Source organism: Agelaius phoeniceus, chromosome 6 (assembly GCF_051311805.1).
Source record: "Agelaius phoeniceus isolate bAgePho1 chromosome 6, bAgePho1.hap1, whole genome shotgun sequence".
Lineage (NCBI taxonomy): Eukaryota > Metazoa > Chordata > Aves > Passeriformes > Icteridae > Agelaius > Agelaius phoeniceus.
This window is the reverse complement of record NC_135270.1, coordinates 20,842,185-20,856,248: the sequence shown is the minus strand read 5'-3', so window position 1 is coordinate 20,856,248 and position 14,064 is coordinate 20,842,185. Positions and strand designations below refer to the sequence as shown.

At 39.2% G+C, this 14,064-nt stretch overlaps 2 protein-coding genes across 2 annotated transcripts; one reads left to right on the top strand and one right to left on the bottom strand.

Annotated features, from left to right (window-relative positions):
* The first annotated feature begins 220 nt into the window (after positions 1 to 220).
* Positions 221 to 2,472, top strand: RAG2 (recombination activating 2). Its single transcript, XM_054635829.2, has one exon. It carries the CDS (start codon positions 221 to 223, stop codon positions 1,826 to 1,828), a length of 1,608 nt encoding a protein of 535 aa, XP_054491804.2. The 3' UTR covers positions 1,829 to 2,472.
* A 7,476-nt stretch (positions 2,473 to 9,948) lies between these two features.
* RAG1 (recombination activating 1) lies at positions 9,949 to 13,071 on the bottom strand. The gene has a single exon (XM_054634625.2). The coding sequence runs from the start codon at positions 13,069 to 13,071 to the stop codon at positions 9,949 to 9,951; it is 3,123 nt and encodes a 1,040-aa protein (XP_054490600.2).
* Positions 13,072 to 14,064: the final 993 nt, after the last annotated feature.

Genomic DNA, 14,064 nt, shown 5'->3' with positions numbered 1-14,064 from the left:
TGCCCACAGCCCTTGTTGGGCACAAAATCCCCAAAATACCGCGGAAATGGTGCGCACCTCGTGCTTAACTCTTGTCTTGAGACGCAGAAAAGCGTGTCTGTGTGGGTTTCAGAAGTGAGCTGCAGCACAACTTCTATAGGATTCATTCAAGTTGTGTTAAATAATTGTGATAGGATCTAATTGATCTGTTTTGGTTTTTTTTTATTTTCTCAGCCACGATATGGCCCAGTCAACAGACAGAATGTCCCTGCAGATGGTATCCACCGTCAGTAACTCATCCTTGCTTCAGCCAGGCTTCTCGCTCCTGAATTTTGATGGGCATGTTTTCTTTTTTGGTCAAAAAGGATGGCCAAAGAGATCCTGCCCCACTGGTGTTTTCCTTCTCGATATAAAGCAGAATGAGCTCAAAATGAAACCTGTCTTCTTCTCCAAAGACTCATGTTACCTTCCCCCTCTCCGCTACCCTGCTCTTTGCACGCTCAAAAGCAATTCAAGGGCTGATGAGCACCAGTACATCATCCATGGTGGTAAAACACCTAACAATGACCTTTCTGATAAGATTTACTTTATAAGTTTGGTAAGCAAAACTAGCAAGAAAATGACATTCCAATGCATTGAGAAGGACCTGGGTGGAGAAGTGCCTGAAGCTAGATATGGGCATACAATTAACATAGTTCACAGCCGGGGAAAAAGCATGAGTGTTCTGTTTGGAGGGAGGTCATATACTCCTCTTGCACAGAGAACCACTGAAACATGGAACAGTGTAGTCGACTGTTTGCCATCTGTGTTTCTCATTGATTTTGAGTTTGGATGCTGTACATCATACATGCTTCCAGAGCTTCAAGATGGACTTTCTTTCCACGTTTCAATTGCCAAAGATGATACAATCTACATCTTGGGAGGCCACTCACTTCAAAATAACACCAGGTCCCCCAACTTGTACAAGCTAAAAATTGATCTGCCCCTGGGGAGCCCGGCTGTGACCTGCACCATCCTGCCAGGGGGGATATCAGTGTCAAGTGCTATAGTGACCCAGATCAGTGACACTGAATTTGTCCTTGTTGGCGGCTACCTCTCAGACAACCAGAAACGGCTGGTATGTAACACCATAGTTTTGGAGGATAATAAGATAGAGATTGCTGAAAGTGTGGGCCCAGAGTGGACACCAGATATTAAACACTGCAGAATGTGGTTTGGCTGTGATATGGGTAAAGGGTCTGTTTTGCTGGGCATTCCAGGGGCCAACAAACAAATAATCCCAGATGCAAACTACTTCTACATTTTGAGATGCAAAGGAGCAGAAGAGGACAAGGAAGAAGAAGTGATAACACAAACTTGCAGTCAGACATCAAGTGAAGACCCTGGAGACTCCACTCCATTTGAAGATTCGGAGGAGTTTTGTTTTAGTGCTGAAGCCAATAGCTTTGATGCTGACGATGCTGATACTTACAATGAAGAAGATGAAGAAGATGAGTCAGAAACAGGCTACTGGATCACCTGCTGTGCCAGTTGCAATATTGACATCAACACCTGGGTCCCTTTCTATTCGACAGAACTCAACAAGCCTGCAATGATCCTATGCTCCAGTGGGGCTGGCCACTGGGTCCACGCACAGTGTATGGATCTCTCAGAGACCATGCTTCTATGTCTCTCAGAGGCAAATGTCAAGTATTTCTGCAACAAGCACATTGACCTTAATAAAGGGCTACAAACTCCCCAAAAGGTGGCATGCCTGAAAAAGCCACCCATGAAACCATTGCGCAAAAAGAAAACCATGAAGCTATCAACATCAGCGAAAAAGTCCTTTCTTCGGAGACTCTTTGAATAGATTTACACTGCTGATTTGTATTCACCTGGGAGGAACTGAAATCACAGGCAAAGGCAACAATGGTTGAAGCAATGTGGGTTATTGGAGCTTGAAGAGATCTTCTTATTTCAGTTATCTCAATGTTTTTGTTACATTTCAAAGCACATGAAATTTTTCTGTCTCTTACGTGTATTTTTGTAATACCCAGACAGGGACCCCATCTTGGAGAGCACTGTGCAAACACACAGCCAAATACTGGTAAACTGTGTGCTGAATTTTATGCTATAACTGAATTTTATGCTATAACTTACTCCCCAGTAAGTTTAATGGAATTGCTGGTAGGGTAAGACATTGTCCCATGTAGTCAGTGCTGTTACCATCTGTCCCTTAAGAACATTTTATTGCCCATTTAAATTTTTTATCTTAGTCAGTAGTTCTAGAAATATTTGACCTAATTTATAGCTGCATTACTCTAGTTTTATGTTGGTGTAATGAAATAAAATGAGACTAATTATTCTGGTTTTAAACAAAAGTAGTGGTTTTAAGTCCCTTGTGTCAGAAATAATGAAATATTCAGATACTGAGGGTCAGTTTTCTTCAGGGACTTCCATTATGGAAAGCTTACATATGGAGCATTTAATTCTGGATAATTAATTTTTTATTTTGAGAGTTATGGAATGATTATATGTCAGTTTTGGCTACAGTTGAGGAATATCATCCCACTTTAAAAATTAAATTGCTTTTTTTTTGTGTTCATCAACTGCTCTTTATGTTTGTATTTTTTAAAACTTAGTAAGATAATAAAGTTTATAATGAAAATTACTGCGGTTTTTTTCATGTATTCATGGGTAAATAAAATACTGTAAATCCTATAGTTTACAAAAGGACAGCACATATGCTTGGGAGGTCCATATGAGGCCTGATGAGGAATCTAGCCTGACAGCCACCCCATGCTGTGAGCTCCCATTGACTTCAGAAAAAATTCCTTCTGATGAACAGGACTTTTATCCAGGACTCCAGGTCCTTCACTGCGCATTTCTTTCTCTGCTTTCCCAGGGTGACTGTGTAGAGTGTGAAAGCTTAGAAGTGCAAACTGTAGCTCAGAGGGATTCATTGAGCCAGTGGAGCATTGTGAGGGTAGAAACAAATGCAGTTGGCTTCTCAAAACATGAGGAGAAGATTGGATTCAGATTGGAAAGGACAGTGTCAAGGTTGAATAGCCCAAGAGTTTACTAAGATTTTTGTGGATTCTTTTATTGGCTGTTTGTGATGCCTCATCATTCTTGACGTTATTTTTTATTTTTGTTTCTGCTCTAAACAGCTTTTCAGAAAATCAATACCAGCAGCTCAACATTTGTGAGCCAACAATATTAGCTCAGTATTCACAGTCCAACTCTCATGCTGGATCCCTGAATAAAAAAGAAAAACAGGAGCAGCTGTCAGCTATTTGATCACTATGTGCAGACCCTGAGCAGCCACTCCTTTACAAAGCAGTGTGTGGAGCACAGAATTCCTGTCAACACAGACGTGTCTGCACAGTACTCCCCTTAAAACCTTACTACCCCAAGTGAACAGCAAAGAAGAGTAAAGGGCAACTGTACAAAGTTTTCTTTTACAGAGTTTTCATGTGCTGAGGGAGCTTAAAGTTTGGATTGAGCTTCTAAAGGGGAAGTATATCACCCTGACTGCCCTCTCCACAGTCTGTATATGGGTATAAATTCATAGATTTCAATGCCAACTTCCCATTTCCTTTGTTATGTTACTTTATGTAAGCTCAGAGTATGTAGTGCTATATGTCTTTCCAAAGAGTAAGTTAATATCATGCAAAGTCCCTTCAAACTGATGAAATTAAATAGTCAATGTCCCCTTCTGAAGGTTAGTCATAGGTCTTAGAGAGCTGAATTGTCATTAAAATATATCTTCATCGTGCACTTATTTACATCAACCAAAAAAATCCACACCTACATTAAAGCCACATCATCTCAACACCAACAAAAAGGGACAATATACTCACACAAAAAAACTCCCCCCTTGCCACTTTGCCATTTTGCAACAACAAAGGGATCCCCACAATTACTGGGTTGCCCATAATTATTAAATTCCCTGGCAATATCCAGTCTGAGTTTTTGCCTGTTACCTCTCTCAGTTACTGTCATTACCTCGAGTTCCTTGGACAGCACACTGTATGACAAATTTGTCTGCTAGTGCAGACAAGTAAAAAAATGGAAATATTTTGTGATGGGAAAGCTCAGCACTGGCCTAGCAGAAGTGACATGTGGCCTGAGATAAAGTCTTGTGGCTCAGGCACTGGTGATGTGGTTGCAGCATGCTGGGAGCAGCTCTGAATTTCCAGAACTGACTCCTGCAGCTGCAGTAACTCCCTGAATCCCTGGGAGCACAAGCACACATTGTGGTTCATTCCAGTTCTTACCTGAGCTGTTGTTCTTAACTTAACACTCAATTCACAGTCAGACTTTATATTATACCTCACTGGGCCCATAACATAAGTGTACTGTGTATTTGAGCTGTTTTTTTTAAATGCATGGCTTATTTGAGTAGGAGGGGAAAATTGCTTGGTTAAAGCATGTCCCAGCTTCACAGTGAAAGGCTGTACCAGCAGCATGAAATCACATCTCAGAGACTGTAGCTACTGCAGGAGAAAGAAGTTGTAAGTAAAACAGAAAATATTTGAAAGCACTTGAACATAAAGAGATATACAAACTTCAGCCTGTGAAGAAGACACTTGACATAGAACTCAAGACTGCAGAAAGCACCTAATTTCCTGAGTCAGGTACTCCAAAAGCATTCATTGTCTTCAAAACCAGCTAATCAATACAAGATGTTTCTTGCTCAGGCAGGTTAGAATTAACAGATAAGATGAAGTAGATTTAAATGCAGAAGTAAATCTCTATTGTATCTGCATCCAATTGACCTGTGTGTTTTGTAACCACAGTAAGCAGCATCATGGTTCCCAGACACATTTTAGTAACACTGTATTGCTATTATCAGCTTCTATGAGAAGAATATATGGATTTTACTGCTATTGAAAGGTGCTTGGACCTTGAAGTACCCGATTAATTTACAGGAAAAGCACAGCACAAACTTTACTGGTAGCACTAAAGCATGTGTTGTCGTTCAGAGTGACTCATTGCACCAATGGACCTTTGAAAGGAGTGGAAATAATGCAAGTGGGAGCCAAAAGCAGAAGGAAAATATTGAATTCAGATTGAAAAGGAATTTGTTATTTACTGCTGGACCCTATGTAATAAAGACAGAAGGACTGGCTTACTTCTTTTTCATGATTAGTGGCTTCAGTTCCCTCTGTATTTTATTTCCTACCCTATTCCGTTTCAAACATGACTAACTTTTGTGAAAGGCTTGAGCCTTTGAAAATCAAACTCCAATTTGTTGTCTCTACATCGAAAACTGTGGCACTGTGGAGCACATTTTTACTTTGGAAAAAAGGCAAGAGAATAACCTTATAAACTCTGCAGTTTCTCAATACATAAACATGTACAGGATGAACTGGGCTCTGGCCATTCCACAGATGAGCAGGACACCTTTGCAGAGGTGGTGGTTACTTGTCCACTTGCTCAGAATGCCCATCTCCAGAGGAGGAGTATTAAAAATGCACCTCTTGACCTCTCTCCTGATGCTGCTAGAAAAGCTGCTAATTAAATCCTCTCTAATGTTTATATCATGGAAAATATTAAGCTTGATGAAAAAGGTACAAAAGCTCCTTAAATACTTAAGGAAATGCTTAGTAGCTGCAGCTGGCCAGATGCTTGACCATCACACCATATTCAGTCCCCTAAAGCAGCACTCTGAAGAGGTGTGACAGGCCTCATTATTCTTCATCTTATCTCCATGGGAGTACATGGAAAGTAAAATTCAGTCAGTTATTACAGATTTAGGAGTTAAGGAGTTACATCATCCTCATTTACCAGAAAACTGTCTGAGGCTTAGGTTTTTGGTTTATATGGGCTCTTATTTTTCCATCCAACAATTTTTTTACTTGAGACCAGATGGAAAAGCTAAGTTGGTGATATCAAGTCCAGATATTAGATCTCTGGTTGTCTGATTACACAGGAAATCATGTAGCTGAATTTGCTCATCATTGGTTCCATTCAAACCACAGTTGGTTCACATAAGTCTCTTAACCTGTAGATATCATTGTAAGGAAGAAGGAAAGATTTTTCTGAAGTAGAATAAAGTTAAGCTACAAATAGTGGTAGATTGGAACTAATCTTTACAGCTTAACCTCTAATGAGAAGCCAAACTTTGATGCAAAAGATACTAATGTATTAGCATGATGATAAAAGTGCAAGGCTGATTTTACATAAAATCTGGGATGGTATTTGTAAATTAACCAAAAGACATTTACAGACTAAATAAAACTGGTTTTATATCAGTTTATTTATATCAGTTTATTGAACTGTCAAAAAGTTGCCTGTGAGGAGGGGTGCTGAAAGGACTGCTGAGATTCACAGAGTAATCTTCATTTGTGTTAAATTAGTGACTTCCAGAAGAGGGCTGGAATTACAGCTGCCTCTGGGTATTAGAACACCCTAACTGTGAAAAGCATCTACAATTTAAATGAAAACTAAGACTGCCACTAGGAAATTATGTGCATCATTGAAAAACTGTAAGAAATAAAATGTCATAAACCTAAATATTTATAAGGCTTTTATTTTAAAGTGGTTTAATGAAATAAGAAACTGTAATACAGTAAGAAAAAGTAAAATTATGAAGCCATGCAGTGAAACAAAGCAATAACTCAGTGTAGTCAGAAATTAAGATCCTGTAAATATCTAAAGTTTGTTTCTGAGCTACCTGATTAAAAATCAAAGCTAATTTGTGTAAAGACAATATAATTATTCCTGTGAGGAAGAAAAACATGTGGTAGCAGAATCGTGGCTTCTAACATAGTTCATATCATTTATAACATGGCAGTTCACAATACCAAACCCTGGAAGAAAACAAAACCAAACAAAACCAAGCAAAACAAGTTACATAATGTGACTGTATGAAAACTACGGTCAATACAATTTCAGAACAAGGTGGTAATTATTTACTGCAATTAAAGGATTTGTACCAGTAAAAAACAGAATGTGAAGAGTACCATGAATAGAAGTCTCTCCATATTTCTAAAGCCTCTTCAGTCAGAAGGCTTGACAGCAAGCTGCATAACCAAATGCTGCACCTGCCTGCAGGCAGGATTTGTTGGCCTTCCAATGCATGGCTGGGTGCATGCAGCATCATTATTTCAGCTCTGTTTACAAAATCTTCACTTGCAGCTACCTACCCTTCAGTGTTTGTTCTAATGAGCTCAAAATTCTCAACCGATTTACAGAAAGATGTCAACCATGGGGAATAGAAGATTAAACTAGATTCAAGTCTGAAAAAACAGAAAAGGGGAAAAAACAGTAGTACTTCTCTGTATCAGTTATCCTGCCCAGAGCTGGTAGAGTGTGAAATGTGACTTTATAGCTTAAAATATCTCACAAAAGAGTATTGCCATATGGCACTGCATTCCTCTGTCCCCACTCACATTTTGTTCACTTTGATGAGTTACCCCAGGATGTAAGGCTTGTCTTAAGAATCCATGTGTGCAAGGATCAAACTTACTCAGCCCTTTCACAGACAGTGAGACCAATCACTTACTGTTGTATCAGCAGCCTGTTAAATTGAATTTGGAATTTGACCATGTTTCAGTTAGAGTCACTGAAATAAAATGTGCCAAATTAACAAAGTCTGGTCCCTCATTCCATGCCACAAATGCATATCAGTAACAATGCATTACCATGGGTGACTTTGCATTACTTGAAATCCACTCCTGTGCAAAAGGCAATGAAAACTGTATATACCACTTAAGTGGAGTGAAGATCACCATGAGATGAGTCAAGATTGTTAAACAAACCCTTAATTCATTCAAGCAAACTCAAGGATACAAAACAAGGAAAAACAGCTGTCCCAAATATACATACAGAGAAAAAAGAAGCGTGTGCAACTATTTGTATAATGAAATATATGCTACCAAATATGAAAACTATATCTGCAAAGCTATAACTGCTACAGAATGTTCTTTATACCAGCTATTTATACTCCCTAGGAAACAGGTCTATTTGTGGTCTGCATTCATTAGTAAAGAGTTGTAGTTATGCAAAACTATTTTTATGCTATATAGGAACTACTTGTTTTCAAAGAAATTTTTAAAAAATTAATCTAGAAATGAACACTCAGGAAATACAGATATACATGATACATCATACAGAAAATTCTGTAGCCCTCATGACTGCTTTGAAAAAAGACACTTTCCAACTGCAGATTTTGGCATAGTGTTAAACTATGTTTAAAGAAATCATGTTAAACTAAAATCCTAAATTAGACTATTTTTAAAATAGTGATTTAATTAGTTGAAACTAAAAGAAAGGCATAATTAGAATAACATTAATATTTGTACTAATAACTGGCTCTTAATTTTTTCATTTTTTTAATTTTTTAATTTTTTAATTTTTTAATTTTTCATTTTTTTAATTTTTTAAAATTAATTTTTTAATTGTCCATAAATTGTAAATGCCAGACCCTTAAAGATAAAGTAAACAACATGAACAAGACGCTACAAAACAAACTTCAGACCATTAATTCTTTTAAATTCATTGTTCACTTACACTCAGAAACCAACTTCTGCCACATCAAAATGAAAAAAAAAAGTGAATTCTTTTAGATCCATGCTTTGATTGTTTCCGCATTTAATCTTGTTTCAGAAACATTACTGCAAACACAGTAACACCCCAGCCACAGATGCAGATCTGAAAGGCTGGATGATTTGGAGGCATTTCAGGTACTTGAGTATGTTTCATGAATATGTCACTGAATTAAAGTCATAATTTTATGAATTATGAATATACTAAATATCACTTCAGAAAGACAAATACCAACTAAACACTGCTGTAATAGTGAAAAATATGGCATGCAGAAGTTTCAAGAGAGTTCATTGCTTTTTAACTAGTCATGTAAGCAACTATCTTTGAGGTTAATAAATATTATCCCTCTTTTACAGATTTGGAAAATGAGGCAGTGAGAAAAAGTTTGGTATCAGATGCAGCTGGAGTACAGCAGCAGCAGTCAGGGAAATACCCTGCTGGCATGTGTCTGATCAAGGTAATAACCATCTCCTGAGAAATGGGACTGCTGTGACTAAAGTCACTTGGTGAAACTGTGCACCTACTGGTATTAATGAGGATTTACTGGTGACTTCAGTGGGGCCAGGAATCCATTCAATAAAACTGTACAAATGCAAATTGTACTATATACTGAAGTTACCATAGAAGTCTAAAATGCTCATGAAGCAACAAGCAACACAGCAGAGCTTGAATGTACTTTATATAATGAGATAACCACAAGGTACTGTAAATCCTGATTTAGGAGCACAAGTTTGCCTTTCAGAGTAAACAGGCTATGATAAAAATATCTTCTAAAAACTTCAGCTACCTTTCCTATATCTTCATATGGTAAATTAGCATGATGATAACATCGTCTGCTCCTAAGCAGTACTACAATATATATGTTAAATAATAATATTTCTAGAGTATGTGACATCAAAGTTTGCATCTTTAGTATTTTCTACAAAAATAACTGAACTTTATCTAAAACAATTATCCAACTGCCTCACTGATGAATCTTTACTTACAAAACCCAAAGAACCATCACGAAAATAACCAAGCCCTCTTAAAAAGTAAATAGCAAAATATTCAATGAAATGCAAACAAAAAACCAGCAATGCTCCTTTGCAGCAACTGTCACAACTCTCCACAATCATATTCCCTCCCAGCTAAAACTTGCCATAAAACCTTGTTTACTATGATTTTATCCCTTAGAAACAATATGACCAGAACAAAACAAAGACCCTTCTTTGTGATTTTTTTCTGCTTTCATCTCATGTAACAACTGGTAAATGCACCAGTGCATTGCCTCTTGGAGATGCCCAACACACGTGGTGTTTATTAAATGAACTCCTCTCAGCACCTTAAGAGGGATGGTAAATTTCAGACTTCTCTGTACCTCTGCAGGTTCAAAGAAGAATCTGATTCCTTGCAGGGAGACACCATCACAAGCCCAACACCAAAGGTGCTGTACATTTAGAGTTCTGCTGAATCATTGTTTTCTAAGACCTCCAGTGGCAAGGAGTCACCTAAACTACCCCCTGAATCAATGGTGAAGTTCTGGCTTTTTAATGTTTTATGAGCATTCATGAACTTCTGGAGGTACTTGGAGGTATATAGCCAGTGGTGCTTCAAGACATCCTCCATCTCATAGACCTTGGACTGCCTGGCATTCATTTTTCGGAACCTCCTAAACAGTTTGTTTCCAGACTCATTTCCTTCGCTTGCCCAGGCCCCAATGGACCCATCTCTTTCAATGATTTCAGGAACGTGAGCAAGCGTTTTGTGGAAATAATTTGTAATCTTGCCCTCATATCTGTACTTGAACTTTGTAGATAAGAGCTCTGCAAAACGCTGTGAATTGAAGCTATACTGGCACAGCAGTTCTGGGCACTCCTTGGCAGGGCATGAGGATCGCCACACTGGCTTCATCTTCAGATAAAGGTCCATTAGTTCTTTTAGGGCTTCATGCCTTTCCTCACACTTAATTAATTCACATACTGCCTCTACAGTCTCTTTGGACATCAGCTTTCTAGCAAAATTTCCACTCATCTTCAGCATAGGCTTCAAGTTCATCTTCTTCCTGAGGTGTTTGTCAAGAGTTAACTGCCACCTCTTCCTCTCCTCTTTAGACACATCAGGATTCTTGTAAAGTTCACCAATCTCCATCTGGAAGATCCTGTAGAATTCTGTTGCATTGCCAATGTCGCAGTGCAGTGCATCTATGGAGGGAACAGTCTCAATAAAAGGTTTGGCTGAAACACCCTTCACTCTGTCACGGAGCTCATCAACAGACTCGTGATATGGGTTGGACCTCCATATTTCATATCGCTCCAGATTTTCAGCATGGCTCCTGGTTATGGAGTGGAAGACCAGATTCTGGGATGCCTCCAGGCGGGTTGCATCACACAGGGTACAAATATAAGTGGAACCTGAGGCCTCCAGCCCTTCCACTTCCCTCAAGAGTTTCTCATCATATCCTGTACCCCTAAAGACAAATTTAAATGTTCTCAGGATGCCTCCCATTTCAAGCAGCAGTTCACTGTTTTTCATAGCCTCTCTTTCTGCTATGAGGGGGCTCAGGATTGCTGTCAGAGTTTCATGATCTGATTCATCAGCCAGCATAAGGCACAAGGGCTTACAGCACAACTCTGAATTGGGCTTTACTTCCTCAAAGATCCTCTTGCTTTCATTCCCATGTGCTATAGAAATGTTCATGACTGTGAAGGAAAAGCGAACAGCCTTCTCTGGGACAGCAGGCCCACTTCCATGCTTCTCACTGACATCTCCCATTCCGTCACAGGACTCTTTTACTACCACAGTGAAGGGGCCATTCAAATAGTCATCCAGGTTTTTTGCTTTCATGCCTTCCAAGATCTCCTCCTCCATGTCCTTTAAGGCACAAACCAAGGCTGCATCGTATCGGAATCTCTTTGCAATTGTGTCTACTGGGTAATCATCAATTGAGAGTGGCAGTCCTGATAATCCATCTATAATTCCCACTTCTGTGTTAGTGGATACATTTTTCAGGGGAGGTTTCCACTCAAAGGGGTGATAACCTGGTAGGAGGGCTTTCTCAGCAGTGCGAAGAGCATGCAAAGGCTGGAAGATCTGCCTCCCAGTGACAGCTTTTACTGTTCTGTACATTTTATGGTACTGACTACAGCTGAGAAACGTGTTGATTCGGATGGCCAGACAGACAGCAGGATGAAGTCCAGATCCTCTGCCTTGCATTATAGCCTCCAGTTCATCTGCTTGTTTGTGTTCATTTTTTGCTCTCAGAGCTAGCAGGAACAAAGTCATGCACACCGCCTTTATATCACCGCCCTCTTCTTTCTCAGCAAAAGCCTTGACTTGGCGTTTCAGCTCCCTCAGACGATGTTTCTGAGCTCTCCTTGTCAAAGACAGGAGGTGCTGCCTAGGTCGACCACCTTTATTGATGTAGCTATAGAGTTCTCCTTCTTTCATCTCCTTGTGGCCAGAAAGGTGTTGGCCATATTTTCCATGCGAGACCTCTTCATCACACTCCTTTACAGGGCATCTTATACTCAGATTATCAAGGATGTTCAGGAAGGATTTCACTGGGGTTACCAGATCAGTTGGAAAGCAAGGATACCAGCAGGAGGGGCAATAGCTGCCCATAACCCTGATACATTTAAGGATGCAAGTTCTGCAAAACAAGTGCCTGCACGTTGTTTCCACTGGATCTGCCAAAATATGATCACAAATCTGGCAAGAAATGGATTTAATGAAATCTACTGGGTAATCAACTACAAGCAGCTTGATGCTGAGATGTATATCCTTGCAATTGACAATCTCTTTCATTAAATTTTTGTTGTTTATCTGTGCTTGTTTGAGATGTTGGTTCTTTACACCTCTGTTTAGCTGAGCACGTTCCCCAGTCTTTTTTACACGTTTGCCATGTTGCACACTTGGAGGCTGGCTTTTTCTCTTGACCCCTCGTCTGGTAGTGTGGCAGACATCACAGTTTGGGGAATGGGGTTGCCACTCCATTGTGCTGTTCCTAGGAAAATACACTTCACATAGAGTATTACTGAATTTTCTATGTATAATACTCCAACAGTTGTGACAAAATCGAGTGGGATGGATAGTGTCGACATCCCCTCGCACATCAATCTTGAAAACCTTAGCAATAAGATCTGGCCAAGAGGTTGCTGTTTTTTCTTTCTTTCTCAGAAGCCAAAGAGTTTCATCATCCACTGGCCCATGCACTGGGTAAGTTCTCTTGGAACAATCAGTTTTAAATGAAACCCCACAGATGCGGCAGAGTTGCTTCAGATTGTTCTGATGAACCCTGTTGTCTTGTGTTTTCATGGCATGGGCATCTTCCTCAAGTCCCTGCCTATTACCCGTTAACTCCATCTTTTCTCCTCTTGGCACTGCTTCATCTTCATGCAGGATGATTTCTTTGTTTGAAGAAACAGCCTCTTCTGCCTGGTCTTTGTGTATGTGCTGGCTGTCATCAGAGGCTGTTTTTTGGAATGATCGCAATTTAAAGAGCTTGAATTTCCATTCAGAAAATTTTGTATATGTATGCTGAAGTTCTTCAGGTAGGTCCATTTGTGATGCTACTGACATCTGCAGTCTCACAGAAACCAGATCACCTGAGAAATAGAAATATGTAAGTTAGCTTAATTTCCAAATTAAAAGGCTGTCCACTCAATATATGAGATGAATTCCCAAATTTATTTTGACTTAGATCCTGAGGCATCACATGTCTATTTGCTCACCTTTGCACCTTACATGAAGTAGTAAACATCTAAATCTGCCCCTTCCTTCTTTTGCTTGATGGAGTTTACCTTAAGTAAAGCTATTATAAACAACAGCATTACATTCTGAAAGTTGGTGATTCTTTTTAATGTGAAACTGGACTCAATTGATGTCTGAAAGGTAGAATTTTGTATGCTCATGCTATGTTATCTAAATCAGCAAACCCACTGCTCTCATGTTCCTTTTTATTTCTGAATCTGGTCAGAAGTGTTTCATACACGGCATTCCACATGGGCAGAGCAGCACATACCACTCAATCCCAGCCTAGACTTTATTCAGGCCACAGTTTTGTAGGGTACTTTAGCATGTGCTTAATGAGTAGCTCCATTAAAGCAGGAAGACTGTGTCCTCTGTTGATGCAAAGCACTACAGTTCCCTGAACTCCAAAGGGGATACAGCAATGCATACTGGCTTCAGATTTGATCCTGGGAGAATATTTATACATTGTATATTAGTCATTCATTTAAGTACCTTGCTGAAATCTCTCTGTAAGGGTTGCTGGTACTGGAAATCTGAAAATGTCTGTGTAAATTTGACCCTAATTTTAGCTTTCATAGAGGTGCAACCAAAAGTAATATCAATGTGGTTTCCATGGAAATATGGTGTGTATAAAAATAAATACAAGACTTTCACCTCAAACACAAAAACTTTTTGCTACTGCATCAGACCCAGAAAATAAAATTGTATAGAAACAACAAGAGTGACTAACCTATTTTTCATTACCTGGCTATGAGAAGTGCACAAGGTAAACAAACAGTATAGAGAAAATTCAGTTATGTTTTCTGACTTATTTTGGTTTTA